The sequence below is a fragment of the Zonotrichia albicollis genome, chromosome 17, assembly GCF_047830755.1.
Source record: "Zonotrichia albicollis isolate bZonAlb1 chromosome 17, bZonAlb1.hap1, whole genome shotgun sequence".
Lineage (NCBI taxonomy): Eukaryota > Metazoa > Chordata > Aves > Passeriformes > Passerellidae > Zonotrichia > Zonotrichia albicollis.
Window position 1 is genome coordinate 12,474,380 of NC_133835.1, and position 20,053 is coordinate 12,494,432.

The window sequence follows — 20,053 nt, forward strand, 5'->3', positions numbered from 1 at the left end:
AAATATTGCAGAGAGTGTCTAAATAGCCACCCAGAATGGTTAAAAAAAAAAATAGCTCCTAAGTTTACCTCTATAGCTTCTTTAATATTGTTTTTAATATCCTGAATTTTCATTTTCTTCTCCCTGTAATAAAAAAGGCACATCATTAAATTTATAAGCCACAAAAGCAGAATACCTTTCTAAAACAGAACATGAACTTGAAAAATATTCTATTAAAGCTGTATTGCCTAAAGTGCTTTCAGTCACTGAAGACTTTTGTAGATAGACTTATTTAAATATCTCAAAACTTTTCTACTTAAGCAGTAACATCTATTTGCATCTATTTTAAGCAGTAACATCTATTTGCATCCAAAAATCAATGTCTAATTATGCTTTAATAAAAACTTACTACAGCCTTAGACTGGGACTAAGACATTCTGCAGAATCAAACATATTTTGATTCATTTGAATGCAAAATACTAAACATACGTGAAAGTTCTTTAGGAAAGTATACACTGGAAACAAACAGAAAGGAAAAAAGGGTGAGTTACTAAAAGCAGAAATAAATGAAAGGAGATCAAAGAACCTCAAAACATAAAAAAATTAAATCACAAAAATTATGCCTTAGCAGAACAAACCATAGCAGAGCACTCAACCTGACACAAGACATTGAAACAGTCTGGATGTGAAACAACAGTGAAGGATTAATCAAAGTATAGAGAATTATCCTTGGCTAGAAAAACCCACTTGGAATGAGCACAATCATTTGGGATTAAGTGCAGTGGCATGAACCAGCCCAGCAGGCTGGAGCAGGACAGGGCAAACCTTTGCCTCTGCTCCTCTGGGCTGCATTTGGTGTCAGATCTGACAGCAGGGAAATTTCAATGCTCAACAGTGCAATCAAACCAAATCATGATCAAACATTTGGTATAACCAGGAATTAGCACCCTAAAAGTACTACTAGCACTGAGCCTGTAAACTGCAGCTTAATTGCAAAGACTGTGATAAAAATTTTCACATTATTAATTTCTTGCTGTAAACAGCATAAAATCACTACTTTGAGGGAAACCAAGTTAGCCATGAAATTACTAAAAAAAGCCACCTAAACTGTCGAAGTGACCTTTTAGTCTTCACTGAACTGCTTTACAGGACTCTCATTATGGAATATTTATACCAACATTTAATTTTTTTTTTTCATTTTGAAAACTAACATTTTCCAGCACAGTGTCCCAAGGACTATGAAGTATCAACATAATTTCCTTTTTTTACCCTTTTAAAGATAGTAACTCACAGTTTCAGCTTACAGACCCCAGCTTGAAAACCTCATTTTATGGAGTTAATTCACTAAGCATATTGCAAAAGCTTTTTATCACTTTATCCTTTCTATAATTACTCACAGTTAAAAACCAAAATGAAACTGAAAGTGCATTCACCAATCAAGAATGAAGAAGAATGGTAGGAAAAAAAAAAAAAAGACTAATAAGAAGGCAGACACTCCAGGAGTGGTGGGAATTTTGGCTATCAAATGAAAAATGAATGCAACTTTTGTAAAAGACAGTGTCAAGGAAAACACCACCATGCCAAGGATGTGCCTGCACATTGCCCAGCTGTGACTGCAATGCCAGGGCTGCTCTGGCAGAGGGGCAGCAGCACCAAATCCTGGTGTTCAGGGTGACTCTGCTGCGTGGGGAACGGCTCTGAATCAGCAGCACAGCCCAGACATAAATGTGATTATCCCAAAACATCATCCTCACTGACCCCAGGTCCTCAGAAGTTTGGGGCAGGGACAGGAAGGTCAGAGAAGCTTGATGCAGAGAGCAAATGGAATAATCAATACTCAGATGAAAATTCAATGTTTTCCTAGACTTCTTTACCTACCCACAGACCACCTGATTCCTGAAAATTACCCATTTGTGCTACAGAGATGTGGCATTGCTGATGAGAACAAGGCAGTGAGCCAAGAAAGGCCAAAGGCACCAAATTAAGGAAAATAGATTAGACAGGGTAAGAGAGAAAAAACTTTTCACCCTCCTCCTAACTTGTACAGCCCCAGGTCTTTACAAACTCTCCATTCCACAACCAGGATGCAGGGTGCACAAATATTCTGTTTTTCAGCAGTGTACATGTGGTTGCAAAGCCACCATCCACTTTCAGCTTTTAAAAATCATGTTTAATAATTAAAAAATGTAAATAATGGTATGAAAGCAGGAAGTGTTTATCAATGTCAGTGTAAGCAATTTGTCTGGCTTTTATTCTGCCTCCAAATTTCAGCTGGATCTTGAACTTAATGAACATGTATCCAGATGTTGCCCTGTTTAGATCAAAAGGACAACTGATATGATGAAAGTCAAGCAAGACATCAGTACTTTTAAGGAATTAGCACTCATTTTGCTTTGGTTTGGAATATCACTAGAGAAAGAGAAGTTTAGGGAGTTTGCATTGCTTAGAAGCAAACTCTATTCTCTCTTCCCTGGAACACTTGCTATTAATTGTCCCAAAGCATCAATGAGGTGCACATTGACCTGAGTCTTCCTTGCCATACTGATAAACCTTATTTTAATTAAAGATTTCAGTCAAACTTCCACATTTACACCTCCTGGCTGATCCTCTCACTACTAAGTGATAATGAACACAGAGCAATGTTAACCTGCAGCAATTAACAAAGTGCCTGATAACCATCATCATCTTTACAACGAGGATACTCATAGTTCCTATTTCTGGTGTTGTTGCCATGGCCCTATAGCCTGCCCAGTAAACAAGGAATCCCATTACACAGCAGTGGATGGATCACTGTGTTTTGTAATGTTTACTGGACATAAACTTTCCATGACAATCAGACACTTTATTCTTCTGGAACTCAGAATGTTCATCAATCACCCATCCAACAGCAACTTACAAACAACTCTAACTTCTCACAAAAAGCCCCAAAAAGGTGACACTCATTTTATTCAGGGACTAATGAGGTGAAGCACTCAAAACCAACATCCCATTGCTCTGCCAAATTGTCTTTTTTTTTTTTAGAAACCTGGCCAGGTTGCACCTCAAATTTCCACAAGTATTCAAACTTTTCTTTTCCACAACCACAAAGACTGAATATTCAACTTAGAATCTTTCCTTTTTAATTTCTTATTCCCAGGTGCTGGCACAAAACCACAAAAGAAAAAAAAGAAAAAAAAAATAAAATCTGGGCTGCCAAAATGTTTTCCTCTGGAACATCCTGAGTAGTTTGGGAATGGCACCAATGCTCTCCTGGCCAAGGAATGACTGATGTCTCTGCAGGCCTGTTCTGTATCTTTAGATGTCATGGGTTAATAAGGTCATATTTTTAATCTTGTTTAAAACTTTTGCTTAGGCTGTGCAAGGTAGGCCAAACAAAGCATTAAACTCTATTAGTTGAGGATTAGAAGAAAAATCTCAAATCCTGCTGTTTTCAATATTTAAATGGGCCAAAGAAAAGCGGCACATAGCTTTCAGGAAAACTAATAAAGTCTATTTTAGGTACTATAAAAAAAGATGACATTTTAATTCAAGTAACATTAAATCAGAATGACATCAAAGGTCAGAAAAATCAAATATTCCTTGAAAACCAACCTAATCAGTATTTAGTAAAGAACTTCTCCACCTGTGATTGAACTTTACTATTAAAAAGGCAACATTTTTACTCAGACTATATCAAATCTTATGCAAAGAACACATAAACAAACACATTATCAGAAAGCAAACTAATTTAATTTTAATGTTCATTTCTTGTTTAGTTTACAGGATAATATGAATGAGCGTTACTTGGAAAAAAATATTAAAGTTTAAGAAGAACATTCCAGAGGATAAAGATTCAGTTCACCCTGAAACCTTTGGCATCTCCTAGGTAGAAAAATAATTTTAAATAAGGGTGCTGAAAATAATTAACAATAAAACTTGTTAAACAATTAGGGGCATACAGAGATGGATGGACAGGGATGATAGGCACCTTTATGCCATTAATCCAATTCCTAAAAGCAAAGTTTGAATTTTTTGGTCAGTGCAGAGATGTTAGGAAACTTTGGAGATTTCTGCAGCTCAAAGAATGTATAGGCTATTTAATAGGGCATATTAAAATGCAGTCAGAGAGTGTTAATGCAGAGCCTTTGTCTCCTTTACAAGGCTGGGACTGGAGTAATGCATAAATTCCCTTTATTTCTGAAGCAGCCAAACTCTGCTGACTCTTGAAGCTGCAGCAGGGCAAGGCTTCCCTTCCCCAGGCAGGGCACTGCACTAAGGAGCCAATGTGCAAGTGCAAGAGCCAGAATGAAAAACCTCACAAAGCAATTCATTTGCCTCTGACTTTTTATGGTAGAAAATGACATTGTTGTGCTTCACACAGGTGCATCTCCCTGTTTTTTCCGGTATTGCCAACAAATGTGGATGCCCAGGGAAGCAGCCACAGGCTGTCCCCTTCAGAAGCCCATCAAATACACACTGACAGCCAATGAAAACTTAATAGATCCATTTTGTTTTAAAACACAACTCAGTTCTTTGACAGGCAGTCATACACTTCACAAGCACGTGGGATTTAAACATGCCTATTCATCTAAATAAAGTGTCTTTGATGCAGTGAAACATGCTGATGGATTTAATAAATATTCCATAAAATCTGCATTAAAATTTATTTACTGAACCTTATGGAAACTAAGAGCAGTACCTGCCAATCCAGCTCAGAGAAACAGAGCTGTGCAGTCCAGATCTTCAGACACAAGACCACGAGCAAGGAAATTCAATTAAGGTTTTGCTACCAATCCATGTTACAAAAATCGTGCAGTACTTTACAATTCAACTAAAAGATAAATTTGTTTCAGCCTGGGTTATTTCTAACAGAACATGGCAATTACATCAAAATGTAACAGCTAGAACAGCAAAGAGGGCAGAGGCCAAGTTAGAGGCACTTGAAAATGGGGAAAAACAGTTGCCCAGAGTATTCGGAGTGAAGCTGAAATAATTCATCTTAGATCTGTGACAAAGGACCAATTTTACAGACAAAACTACTAAAATGCAAGAGCAAAACCCACTATGTATCTTCTGCAAACTCAACAGCATTGATATCACACTGCTCAGTGTTCTGCCAACTTCAAAGGGATTTTTCAGGTCTGTTCTGACAAACCCTTGCAGTGCCATGGGGCAGTGACTGCACAGGAATAGGATTCACTCGGGTCCTCTCTTGCAGTGCAGCTGAAAGAGATTTTCTAACCACATTAATACTTTGTTCTGGGTCAGCACCTGGTAAAATGAAATGGTACCCAAGGCACAGGAAGCTGACACAATGCACCCTAAAAGCACTTTACAGCCAGTGTGTGCTGGTAATTTTGACCACAGAGATCGAGCATCTCCCTAGAAGCATGAGACCCTTCCTGCAGAGCAGTCTCCCCTCTCCAGCACTATGCTCTTCCTCCTACACCATCTTTCCTCCACCCCAACATCTACTTAACTTTGAAAACTCTTTGTTTGACTTCTCCAAAATTCCAGGTATCAACACACTGTACCATTCGGCTACCAAAGATCTTTCAATATTAAAAAAAGAACAGCTATGAGAATAAACTATTTGCTTTCTCTGTAAATAAGTAACATCTTTTGGAAAAAGAAAAACCCAACAGGCTGAAAAATTTTGTCATGATATACTTTGAATTAAAGACACAGTTAAAAACTGATTATGTTGGACAGATCTAACTGTGACCAAAATTATTTGGGAGAATTTAGTTCAATTATCCCCTGAAGCATAATCACTTCCTCCCACAATATATGATGCAATGTATGGAGTAGACAATACAAAAAGGGCTTCCACAAGTTCCCTTTTAAAGATTGTGACAAGCACTGCAAATTGCTTTACCACTGCTGGTTTTAATACCCTGCCATATTTTTCTCCATGAGTAACATGCACACCTTACTATGCATCCATAAACACGTGAATACATGATAAGAAATACAATCACAAAGTGAAACCTTCTGTTAATGGAATGACAACCATTCTCCAAGTTAAAAGTCAAGAAACACAAATTACTGAAGTGTTGATTAAAAAAACCACATCACAACTCTGTGAAAGCAGAAATTGTGTTATTTTTGATCATTATTTACGTTGTTGCAGTGTTAGAGGCTGAGATGTGTCTTGTTTCTTACCTTTGGGAATGGTACCACAATGAAATTATACCAAACTCTAAAAAAGGCATCCCTGAATATAAACGTAATAAACTCCATTTTTAGGTTTCTTTTATCTCTGCTCCCTGTGATACCCAAAGTGCAAAGGTTAAAGGGTAACTTTATTCTGCCTCCATGGATACTCTGATGCAAAGACTGGCTGTGGGCAGACTTTGCTCCTGATGAAGCTCCAGGGCTCTGGCACAGGCACGTGGCACCCTGGTCCTGCCACCTGCCCAGGTGGATGTGGCACAGAGATGCCATTCTGGCTCTCAGCCACCCTCAGGCTCCCCCTCAGCTTTGCAAATTCCTACATAAAACCAGTTTAACTGGTTTACAGTCCCTTTATACCTGTTAGTGGCACAAAGAGACCATCACAGACACAATATTGAGAAGCATAATTCTGCTTATCCTGCTCCATTTACCTCAACTAATTAACTAGCAATAGTTTAGGTAAGGGATGAAAATAGAATTGTTCACAAAGAGCTCTATGATGTACGAGCCTGACAAAGGCCCTTCAGTTCCTGCTGTGCAATTAAACACCTCTGTAAATTGCAAACCCTGCCTGGAGCTCCCCAGGCATTCAGAGGGGAACACACCAGTGTCATTTTCCTGCTCTTAGTACAGGTAATTAAAGCATATTGCAATAAAAGGTGTCCTCAGAAGTTTAGCATTCTCTCTGGACACTTGATACAATAATTAACAAGGCTGGAGAGCCTTCAGAGGACACTGTGGTTCCTTTCTGCTCCGGAAGGACACCTCAGAACCGGCAGGAACGGGAGGACTCAGGCAAATTGCTGAATCATCTTGCCTTGTACAATTCACTACTTCCAGACAATCAAACTGCTGTCAGGAAGCAGAGACCTTTTTAATTATTTATTTAACTATTGTGAATGTAGCCATTATTAACACAGAATAAAGGAAATGTCCATTGCACATCATTTTTTTTTTTAAACACTTCTGCCCAGCTGTGCAGCAGCACTGGAACACAGCACATGGCACCTCTCAGGCTGTGTTCGTACAGCCTCCCCTCAGAACAGAACCAGCCTCCTGGGTTCTCCTCCATCTCTGCAAGCCCAGACAAAATACTACTGTGGGAATACACAGTGCCCAGGCACTGCACACACGTGGATGAACAGCACCTGTGTTCAACCTGGGCCCTTTGCTGTGCTAAATGTTAAATCTGTTCCATTTCCATCACCTCATCCTTTGCTTTCAAACACAGGCAGGGAACAGCAGCCTTGTGGGGGGTTCCTGTTCTCACCTGAGTTCTCACTTTCAAAGCACTTCTGTCCAGCCTTTGGAACATCAATTTGATGAGCGTCCTACGTGTGTCATTTGCTCTAAAGCTGTTTGGGAAATGCCTGCATTCCAGTAACTTCTTCAGCCAGGACTGGGCAGGAAGCTTTGGAAAAGAAGGCAATCACATCCCAGAGCTCTTCAGGGGTTTGTGCACAAGAATGAGAGGAATAGCTCCTATAATGGCTGATGACCTCAGTGCTGCTTAAAGCTGAAAAAGTACACAGCTGGCTAAGGGCCAGTATTAAATGGAAAGAAGCCCTAAAATAAAAATGGCTGGAACAGTGGATGCCAAGTAAGGGTAAACACAGAGCAGCCAAAGCAGGATGCAATGCAAGAGGGAAGACACTGATGAGACAGGTGGAAAATGGTTGGTCCTGAAAATCCCTTGATATATTTGTTTTTAGTGGTTATGATCTCTGTTATCATCTGGAACACTTCTGGCATGTGATATTGTAGGCAGCTGATCTGGAAGGTGGCTGCCTCAGCAGTGACAAAAGGCAAGGGGTTTTGCCTCACTCAAATAAAAAGCAATTATCTAACCTATTTCACCATTTTCCCCCTGGTACTTCTAAAAAATCCCAATAAACTCTCAATGACCCAAACACTTAACATTTTCTAAATGCTGTAGGATTTAGTATTGGTAGCTCATAAGTTCAGAATGACAACCTGAACAGGAAAGCAGTTCAGGCAGGGGATGTAGACCCAAAAAACCAGGGGGAACTATCTGGACAAGAAAAAACTAACTGTTTTTTAAACTATGCAGCTGTCACTGAAAGTTAATATTTCAAAGAGATATTAACATTAAATGCTTTGTTCACCACAATTTCTTACAGCAGTGTTGGACTGCAGTCACTGAATCAAGTGTTTCCTTCACAGCTGTTAAATCCAGAATTTTTACCATGGACAAAGTCTGAATGAAGGAAGATTTCCACAGTTATCTTCAAAGATAAAGAGCTGTCAGGTACATGCAACTTTGCTCATAAGCCTTAGAGAATTACAGACTCAGCATTCTCAGCAGAAACTAGACTAGCCCCTACTGATCTCTGGTTTTGGGAAGTTCAAGGTCACAGTCATTCTTAAGAATATGCTGTCACACCTAAATGGTGATTTCCATTGTACTCTTTATTAAAATATTAATTTCAGTAGAAAAACAGTTTTCTGAGAAACATTATAGATGTTATGTTTCCATGTAAAGACTTAGCATAAAGTTTCCTCTGAAACATCCAGAAAAAGATCTTGTGAAATTTGTCACGGCCTGACAGATTTCAAGAGTTGTAGTTGTGTATTTATACTCCCAGACTGTGTAGGAATTTACTATGGCTGTGTACATAGACTGCAATTTGAGGACACAGAGCAGCTAAATATTGGAATAATGAGCAAATCTGCAAATGTGTCCCTTGAAGACCCAGGCCAGGGCATGGAGAGGAGGCAGGTGTAACACAGCACACAACAAAGCAAGGTGCTGACAACTTTGGCTCTAATCCATCAAAGCACTTAAGCACATGTTTAATTTTAAGCACATGAGTAATTCTATCAACTTTAATAGGGCTACTCATGGTTTAAGTACTGTGATGGATGGGGGCCAGAACGCCCAGAACCTTCAAGAATGCTGCATGGCCTATGTTACATGGAGAAAATACAGCATTCTCCCACTGAACAATTAAGTTATAAATGCTTTGAGAGCAAAATTTACCCTAAATTGAACTCAGCTATGCTTATGTAAACTCAGAGATGGAACTTCTTCCACAGCCTTTGAAGACAAAATATGATGAGGATTCTCATGTACAAGAAGTCCACAAATTTTTATTTTGCCTTTCTATTTCTCTGACAGCTATGAGTCACCTCTGTCCATCACGCTTTGTTTTTAAATAGGGAGATTAATTAAGTACACCAAAAATTTAGCCACTAGTAACATTCTTAAATAAGATGCTTCTGGTTGCAGTTTGCCAACATCAGTACTGCAGCCTTCCTTACCTCATACATGTCCAATTTCAACAGGCTTAACAGTGCAGTAACTCCTGTCTAACATTTATTTTCAATTTTCAAAGCTGTGCACATACCTCTTCTGTACAGATACAAGGTGCTGCAAATTTGTGTCTTTAAGTAAAATTGGGATTTCTTTTAAGTATTTTATACAGCCAATATTAAGGATGTGAAAAAGAAACAAAACCCCACACCTGCTCTGCAGATTTCTAGCTAGGACAATCTCTCTAAACCAGTGGTGACTTACTCCATCGCTAAACCACTCACCAGAAAATTCTTGATCTTGTTTTATCTTAATATGGCTCCACAACATGCAACCAAGTCTCATAAAATAATTTGCTGAGAAAGGGAAGAATAGAACAATTTGAGAAATCACTTACAGATTATGTTCTTCTTGGTTTGCTGTTTGTTTGTTTTGAGGTTTTTTTACTTGTTGGTAAACAAGCAGCAGAAAGAACACAAAACCAAATATCTTCTGGATTCTGAAATATCTGCAGCCAGGGAATTATATACCACTACTTATGTGATGGATTTAATAGCAAATGGAGTACACTACAAAGGAACTTAAAAATTCCATTAAACACAATTCAAAAGAAAGGAAAAGCTTTGAAACCATGTTACTGTGGAGTTTCCACTTTTTACCAGAACTGTCACTTTATTAAAAGAGAGACAAAAGCAAACCAAAACAAAAAAACTACCACAGACCCTGCTTGCAAAAAAAATACATGGCTGTGCTTGTCTCTGAGTGAAACCCTCAGCATCACACACAACACTCAACTAAAGCTGTCTTTATTTCACATTAATATGTCCAATGCTTTTGCCACAATGTGCCATTTTTAAAACAAGGAATGTGCTTTATCTTGAGCATCTCAGTGTCCTCACAGCTTCCAGCAATCCACTGGTTAATCAGGGCTGTTACTCCACATTCAAACACAGACACATTTCAATTCTGTTCCAAACTGGAATTCAAAGCAGTTTCGCTCCTTCAGGGTGGTTTAAAAATATTTTTGCAGAGTCCTACTCACTGTTAATTGATCTTCCCCTACCTCTGGCACAAGTGTCAGGGAGCAGGTAATCCTCAACAGAGCAAAGCTACCAACCAGAAATAAACCAGAAATAAACCAGAAATAAACCATTCAGCTCTGTTACCCCTGATTACAGCTCACATGGAGCTTCACAGATCAATACTCAGCCTCGTGTTTGTTAATGCCACAGTCACACAACTGCTTATTAATACCTGTGTGGTAAGGAGCAAGTATATTATGACACGAGAGAATGAAAATTAAAACAAGCAAAATTTGGTGTGAATTAGTGCCACTGAAAGAGCACTTGGAAAATCACAACTCCTGCATACAGAGACTCAAGTAACCTGACTGCACTCCTAATTTATTTTACATCAGCCATACCACTGATGCTGCCACTGAATTTTTGCTGAGACAAGGCTGTGCCAATCTCAAGGTGGCACAAGCCGGGGGCTCAATGCCCCCCATAGCTGTGTGCTCAGAGCAGCCACGACAAAGCAACGCTGCTGCAGGCACCAAACAAACTCACCACAGGGAATCCAGCAGGGAACATCTTGCACAAGTCTTAGCATCATTCTAAAAAAAGATTTCAGCAGTAAAAAGCTTGTTGGTCTAAGGCAACACCTGCTTTTTCTTACGAAAGGTCTCCTCCTGTCCCTGTGAGACACCAAAGCTGCTCCAGCCCCTCCTGAACGCGGCTGGAAGGGAACACAAAACTCGCCCCTGTGGATTAGCACGTTCCAACCCTAAAGCTCTGAGGTACAGTAACATTGGCTTGGTTACAGCAAAGGTCATTCAGATCAAGTTAAGGCTGCCCTCAATGTGAAAGAAAAAGGAATGGTTTATATCTGTTAAGTGAACAATCAAAGTAGTCACATTTCCCACACAGCTCACGGGAAACTTCTGGGATTATTGTCACAGAAGCACAGACTCCCCTGTAGGTTTTAAAATTTGTTTTCTAATATTTTCAAATCCTTTATTGTTACAAACAACACTTAAGTCTCCTGAAACTGTAAAATGACAGGAGGAGGAGTTTTCCATTGCACCTTACTTGTGCAACTGCCAGTGTTTTTGGTCAGTTTTATGTTCTGAAAAAATTTTCTCTGTTTTAGTCCTTCAAAGTAACAGGAATGAAAAATCACTTCAATAAATGATAATCTTAAGAAAGGCAGTCTCTAAGTACAGCCAAATTAAACTTTAAACTCAGCAAAGCTAAATGAAAATTGTAGCTGTTAACATGCATTCCTCATCTGCTCAGTGAAGTTCCAGTGTATTTAAACACAGATACCCTGACACACTTAGACAAGCAAAGTTACTCTCTTAACAGCCCAGAAGTAACACAGAAATTGTTTATAACCAACTTGCCATGCAAAAGAGATTAACCAGGCTGAATTTTAAAGTCAACACTGGAAAAAGGAAGCGTAAGGCAAAAGCACAAAGAATCAAATTTGTGAGTAAAGAAATTCTCCAAAAGCAACTTGACACCAAAACCATCAATCTCAAAGGCTACACCACACTGGTAACAAATCCAGACTCAGGTATTTTTGTACTAATTATCTCAAATATCAACAAGTATCAACAATGATTTCTATAATTGTATTTCATATGATACAAGGTATTTTAATTTCTTTTCCAGTTATTAAAAGTTTTGTACTATCAGAAGTGAAGATGATACAAGTATTTGTAAGTAAACACCAAATATTACCAGGCAACAACAACAAAAATACCCTCACTTCCTTCCAAGCGCAGACACCGTCAGCACCACATTAAACCCATTAGCAAAATTCTTCAAGCAGTGTCAGGGAATTTTGTTTCAGGCAACAGCATCTACCTGATGTTCTTGCTGGCCTGACTTTAGAAGACACTGTCAAATAAAAGACATCAAAAATATCAGTTTTCTTCTAGACATCTAGGGCTCTGTGTACAGAAAAGCTGAAGTCAATTTATTCAGAGAAACACAAGTTTCTGTTCTGTTACTTCTGAAACAATTTTGCTTTGGATTAAGTAAGGGAAAAAAATCTTCCTTTGATACAGAGGAGCTGTAGAAATGAATCTGAAAACACAATACACAGTTCCTGTACCTAGGTACCACACTTGTCATTATACTCACTCACTGAAAATGCATACTAAGAGAAAACTGTGCAGCCCACAATTCCAGGGAACCCCACTTTTAGCACCAAAGGGGTTTATTTAAGGAAGGTACCATTTAGAACCAGAATGGTTCATGGATGTTTTGGACAGACAAATTCTGGACCCAAACTAGAGCCTTCCCCAGTGCAGCATAAATTTAGTTGAAAAATTCCAAACTGCTCTTATTAAACAGTATGGAAGCCACAATGTGAAGAAATTTTCAGTTTATTTAACATCTACATATATTTGAACTCAATCTGTAAGAAGAATGACCTTTTACTGAGCTTAAAATTGCAAATTAATTATACCTGAATAAGCACATTTATTTTCATTTCCCCTGATAAAAGGGAAGTTATATTGTTGTAATTTAAGTCAAACTGTGACAATGGCACAATTATCATGGCCTGGCCCTGACCTGACATTTCTAAATGATAACAAAAAAGTAAAAGACACAGTTCATGCTGACAGTATGTAATGAATGAGAATGTTAGGCCAAAATTTATGTGAGAAATTAATTGCTGATACTTAGCTCATCAGTTAGAATATACAGCACCTTGCAATAATTGTCCAATTACTTTCACAACATATGGTCCTTTAAATACAAATAATATTGTTTGAATGAGAAATTTTACACCCAGCTGAAGAAAACAATCTCAAGAGAGTGCGTACAACATTGCAAATTACTTAAACAGTATTTCTTGGGCACAATTATTGATCCAACCAGCTGCTATCTTGGGTTCAACAAAACCACAGAAAAGCTCTGGGAAGCTGGAGACACCTTGGTTCTACTTGAATCTGACTGACCCTCATGGCACCCAGCTATTGCAAAACCAGGCAAAACAACTCTTCCACTGGATTTGCACTCTATTTGCAACCAAGGAAAACTTGAAACTTCAAAAGGAAAATGAGGATTTTTTAGATTATTCAAGTACTAGGCTTTTTTAAAGAAACAGCCAAACATACTCAACGTGACTTCACTTCAAAACTTGTTATGAATTTTGCTTCTTGGAGTTTCTGAAGTGGCAGTGGCAGGACTTGAAGAGGAATCACAGAGAATCTCTTCTGCTTTTTCCCTAATCCTCCCCAAGTGTCATTTCTGACACATAATACTGGACTACACAAACCACTGGTCTAAACTAGTGTTGCATTGATTCTTAGAAATTCTCTTCCTAGAAATTTCAGCAGACCAGATGCCACTATGTTACAGAAAATGTGTGCTTAGTCCCACAGATTTGATTAAAAGAATTTGGTGACTCATCAGTATCTACAACATTCTAAAATATATTATTTATGAGATACATAAAACAGACTACACAGAACATTTTTTCATTTAAGTAAGACAAGCTGCTTCTTAGCCAGGGGGTAATAAGATATTTCCCAGCTACTGGGAGGAGAAAGGGGAGAATGGACCCTGCTGCAGCAATCACTGTCATACCAGAAGGACAAGGCTGTCCTTCCAAATGTTTAACAAACAGGATGGAAAAACCTTTCTCTGTGGGAGGTTACACAGAAAGATAAACCAGGTTTATTCCCATCAGGTACAAGAGTGTATTTTCAACACATGCAAACAATATGCAGAAATGCCCTCCAAATTTACTACCTGGAAATCAGATAACCACACCAATGTACCTACAGCATAATGATATTTACTGGCACCTCCTCCTACACTTCTGTGCAGGAATTAAGAGAGACCTTTCAGGAGTTTAGACTTCTAGAACAAAACACAACCAACAGCACATGCTGTGTGTTCCAAACACATTTATGAAATGTTTAACTTATGTATTTTAGTAGGTTATTAACAGTTGGTGTTGGCAGCAAGAGGCTACATTTCTCTAAAAATATTGATGCAAACCTAGTCATAAACATTTTTATGAGTAAGTTTTTTATAAAGCACTGCACTGACATGAGCCAGTCAATCCTTTCCTAAGGGGCAGATTAAGTATTAAAGTACATCCAAGGTGTGGCATGGTATCAGTTTACCTTTAGTGGCAGTTAAACTTACACAATTAGAGAAAATTCTACATCAGCTTCATCATTTGAAACCAGAGGCTTGTGACAATGCTGAATTCTACCAAGTGATTCTGAGGGGAGAAATCCCAGTGGACAACTTACAGCCTGAGCTGTGTAACTACAGATTCAGGCACTAGAGGGGAAAAAAAATAAAATAACCATTTTCACACTACATGGTAATAATGAAATCCACAAGCTACAAAGGTAGTGCAAGTGTTCTGTCTTGAGCATTCTGCCTCAGGAATATTTCAAGTATTTGTCTGACCTAGCTCTGCATTTATCTTTTCTGAATTAGCAATCAATTAGAAAAGAGAGGGGAGAGAAGAAGAATCTGGGTGATTATTTCACCGTAGGCAATCAACATTCATATCCAGCATTAATATTCAGGAAATGCCCCAAGTCTCAATCATTAATGATTAAGTATCACCACACCCTGGAATATTTTACTACATATCTGTATTGACATCATGAGATCCAAACTTCAAACGAAATTGCTTGCCATTTTAAGGATCTTCTTGGAATTCAGGAACAGTCGCTAAATCTATAGGAACTCCTGTGCCAAGGCAACAAACAACTGAATTAAAAAAGCTGTAGTCTCACTTCCAACACACTTCAGCAGTCTGAGGAAACTTTAGCATGTTTTAAATAGACAAAAATCATCTTCTGGAAGACAGAATTTAGAAACCTCAGACTGACTTCTTCTATTTAATAAGAAATGATTCTTTATGTTTTATAATTTCACCTCACAGGATAATCCATCTGCAACACAACCTGCCAGCAGCACTCCTGAGCTTTCACAGCCCAGCTCCTGGGAACATCCAGCCCATGGAAATGGCTCTGGGAATCAGGAACACCCAACAGGGCACAGGAGCTGTGTGTTCCAGTGAAGCAGACATGGCCATGTTTAAATGTTTATCACCTTTTGCAGTACTATTACTTCTAAAGACACTGATGAAAAATCTGAAGTCATGTGTTTACTTTCATTTTGCAAAAAGGACATTTATTTTTGTGACAAAGATGTTCTCCTCAAAGTAACTGGGTGTCCTATTTTGTTGATAGATGGATAAAAAGAGAAAAGCAACAAGCAAACTGTATTATCAAATCAGATGACACATTTGCTTGAAAACTTAAAGTTTAAGGCACCGAGGCCATACTCAGCAACACTGCATATACAGCTCCTCACAAAGGGTTAATGTACAACATGCAGCAGTTAATTGTCATAGATAACTATAGTTAGAGTTCAATAAATTGGCAGAAGGATTATAGTGCACTTTTATTACTACCTCCAACACTTTTACTGATGTGCTTATTACATTTTTTATAGCGTGCTGCTCTTGAGCAACCAGTTTATAATATTTACCCTTTTAAAACTAGATATACAGAGAATACACATATATATAAAAGGGCAACTAAGTTTACATGGCAATACTGGTGCAGCAACTAACACATCACACACACACACACATATATATATATGTATACACATACAGTAATTACCCACATCTTGCATGGACAAACCTACTTACAAGCCTAGAGGCAAGAGGCAGCTGCCAAAATCCATGTATTTTATGCATTACAAAAAAAGCATGAACTAGGACTGGTCTTCTCTTAGAAGATGAGGATAAAAATACCATCACTACAAACAGTTTCTGTATATGCATCACACACACAGACAAACACCCAGACTATTTTTCTGTGTTACCTCTATTAGCTGCAGAATGTCAAAAGAAATTTTAGTCCAACTAATAATCCTTAGAAGCTGAACATGGTAAAAATACTATGTAACAGTGGGGTGTTTTTTCATTTGTGTTTTAACCATTTCACTTGTGTGTTAACCACTTGCCAGTACAGTTCTTTTGTACACCTTTCTTAATTCAATTTATCCTTAAACCCAGAAGGATCCAGGATTGTTTCTAGTTCTCATTAAAAGCAATAACTTAAATTCACTGCAGCTGCAATTGGAGAATAATTCACCACCCCTCACACAGAGCAAAATGCAGCTCCTCTCAGGCAGGCACCCCTTTGGGTCTGTGGTTCAGGTGAACACACAGACTGATTCCAAATCTCTACATTATGTTAGCAGCAGCTCCAAGCACCACTGTACCCATAAAACACCTTCCCCTCTGTGGCAGCAGGAGGGCAGGAAGCCACCTTGCAAGGATTTGCAAATTGAGTCTCATTTTTTTGTGTTTATCTGCATCACACAGCAAACACCTCCTGAATAACCCTGCCTCATTTTGTTAATTTTATCCTGAACAGTGGAGATGCAGGGTGTAAGCACAGGCTGAGCACAGAGCCTGTAAAAACGTGAGCAGAAAGCCCCCCTGGAGCACGTCCAACATGGGATGTGTGTGCACAGCCAGGGGGGTGGAACTCACAGCACATCCCACTGTGCAAACTGACACATCCCCGTTCCTGACACACTGGCAGCACGTCCCTGCTCTGCTACCTGCTCTGAAATGCAATAAGCATCTTCCCAAGCATCTTCAGGGAAAAACGAGGGGAAGGAAAGGATGAACTGTGAGTGGGGCTCACAGTCCCCTAGACCAGAACTGGTAGGACAGCCCCGTTCTCTGGTGTCTCTTCACAACACACAACTTGGTACTTCCAGGCAGACTCTGACAGGGAAAGTGAGTGTTCACAGTGTCAGAACCTGCTGGAAAAACCCTACATTCAAATTAAAATTGCTTTTTAGGAGTTAGTTAAAGGATTTTAAATTACCTTTTTATATAGACAGTCATTGGCAATGGTGTCCAAAATTAAAAAGAATACAAATTATGGCAATCTTAACTCTAATACTTTCTAACTTAAGTGTATCCTCAACAATGTTGCTTTGGTCAGTCTACATGAATCACAAAGTTTTCCTTTTGAATAACCCAAAACCAGAATCATTTTCCCAAATCAGCTTTCACTTCTGTTATTTTCTCCTTTGAGATGACTGTTTGCTTCTCAGATCACATTCTGCACAGGAGACAGAATATAAAAATAAGTTCTATTTATTGCTTTATAAGCATTACAGCATTACCAAGTAATAAAGGAGCTACACACAATCTTTCATACTTCTAATTTGGAAGACCTTGAAGGTGATAAATATTTTAATGAAACTCAAAACATTGCAGGTGCATCTGCATGAAATAAATAGAGTGCTGGCTATATATCAGCAAACATACAAAGAAAAACCTTCCCAAACCCACCAGAAAATCTGCAGTCCAACTAGAAACATGGGAAGTCAATACAGGTCAGAGAAAGAAATACATATACTAAACTCCTTCACTCTTGGGATTAAATCCTGCCCTCTGCTCTAGGAAGCATAAACATAATTGTGCATCACTCACTGAAAGGAAAGAAATAGTCTTTATTTAATAATCTTAGCATTGCTTGATTAGTGCTTGGGAAATAAAAAGCACTACTTAAGTGCTAAATATTATTAGCTTTTTCAGAACATCAGCTCCAAACTTGCCACTCCCCACTTCCTTCCCTCGTAACTCTCTTCATTCATGTCATCAGAAGGCATCTCATTTTCAGCAACAACTACTCACTATTTTTTTAATGCTGCTGGATGTGCAGAACTACTGTTGAGGTTGCTTGGCAACTAGTGAGACATATCAGAGGGAGAGATAAGGTCCAGAATGAATGGAATTGAAGAGAACTATATTTGGTTCTATATTTGGTTTCCTTAGGAGATACTAACATGCTCAAACTATCCTGATTTGAATTACCCACACTAAGGTGAAATTCTGCTGTTCCTGTCAAAGCACAGAGATCCATAATCACAGAGTGGCACTAATCCCAGCCACATACAGAACAGGTGTATGTTGGAAGAGCACAGAATAGTCAGGAAACACAGATATTTGGTAATTTGTATTTTGAAGAATTTTAGGCCAAAGAGAATACTTCATTTTGCCTTTCAGTGGATCACAAATCACTGTGCTTCTCCATATGCTTTAGTGCTGAGATGAAATTTCAAATCAAACAATTCTTTCTGAAGGTCACAATTTGAAATGAGGTAAGACTGAGCACCCAGGACTCCTGCAAGGACACAGAACTGCTTAAAAACAGTCTGCTCTGATGATCCAGGAGGTCAGGAAAGCCTCGTGAAGGAGAAGGAACAAACCCAGCAGTTCCTAATGAAAGAGTTTCTTCTCTCAAGCTCTCCAACTGACTTTATCTGCATCACTTGAGTAAGAATGAACCAATCTGGCCCAAAAGAGGATCTTCTGCCATCACCTCAGACCCTGCCCAGTCTTTGATGCTTCAGGAGGAAGCGAAAACAGTGACAACAGAACAAGCAGCAAAATTATCTTCAGGGAAAAAACCAAAACCAAAAGTCAGCCCCCACGCTTCCCCACCTCTCTGATGCCCGTGGGCTGAAAGGTTTCAAGGCTTCAAACACCACCACAGAATTGCAAATACACAATAATGCTCAGGGTAGGAAAAGGAAGGATTTGCAGCACGTGCATCAGACTCTGTGCTCCCCAAGCCACAGCAAGCACCCTGAGCACACACACCTGCACCAGCAAAGATGAATCTTCAGGTGGATTCAAACAGGGCTTAAAAATAAACCCCCACCTCCCTAAGATTGCTTGAATGAAGCCTCCCCTTTGCCAACATGTTATTCCAAATAACGTATCTCAGATGCAAAGGAAGTCAGTCTCATGCCTGCCCTCATTTTCAGGCATTTTGCTCACACAGCACCACCTCTACATGGCCATGAAATCACGTCTGGACATCTTCCTTCTGGACCTGGGACAACTCCTGTGCCTTCCTTTCAGTTTTAAGTCCTTCTCAATAATTCCACATCCTTCAAGAAGTGAAGGCACCAGCATGGGATATACTATTTTAATAACACTCTTATCAGATTTGGAAGTCCCCTTTATCATTTATGTTTCACTTTCCCTTTTTTTTTTAGTAATCCAAGCCTCCATTTGTCTTTTTGCCACAAAAACATCCCAAACCATACGAAGGTAATTTAACTAATTGACTTTTGAGTCCTTTTCCAGTTTTACAGATACAATCTAAACTCTGACTCCTGCGGGACTCTCTCACGTTCGGCTGCATTAAAGTAAATTCCTGAAGTACAACTTATCAGATCACCCTCCCAGTAATAATTATAAATAAGTTATATAAATTGGTGTTTCCCATAGTTTCTCACAGGATATCCTCTGGGATTTTTCTTCATTGTTTATTGAAAATACCCATATTCTATTTCCATAACAATATCAGAGAATCACACAGAGATCCCAATATTTGCTCTTCTAACAGACACCAAACTTCCTTTTCAGTTTGCAGCATTATCCAGGATGGAAACACATTGTCTTTGGGTATGGAATAACATATATTGAGTATTTCTACTTTCTCTACCTAACTATGCATAACTTCACCTTCTGCATTCAGTTAAAAAAACCCCCAAATCTGTGTCCAAACAGTATTATTAAAAATTAAGTGGGAAAAAAAAAATCCTGTTT

At 38.8% G+C, this 20,053-nt stretch overlaps 1 protein-coding gene across 4 annotated transcripts in view; it reads right to left on the bottom strand.

The window, feature by feature from the left end:
- The window catches only part of GNAS (GNAS complex locus), a 130,291-nt gene that overhangs the window by 49,176 nt on the left and 61,062 nt on the right, over positions 1-20,053 (bottom strand). For all 4 annotated transcript variants that reach the window (XM_074553801.1, XM_074553802.1, XM_074553804.1 and 1 more), the window contains exon 3: positions 69-123. In XM_074553801.1, coding sequence (XP_074409902.1) covers positions 69-123 — 55 coding nt within the window. The remainder of the gene's footprint in view (positions 1-68; positions 124-20,053) is intronic.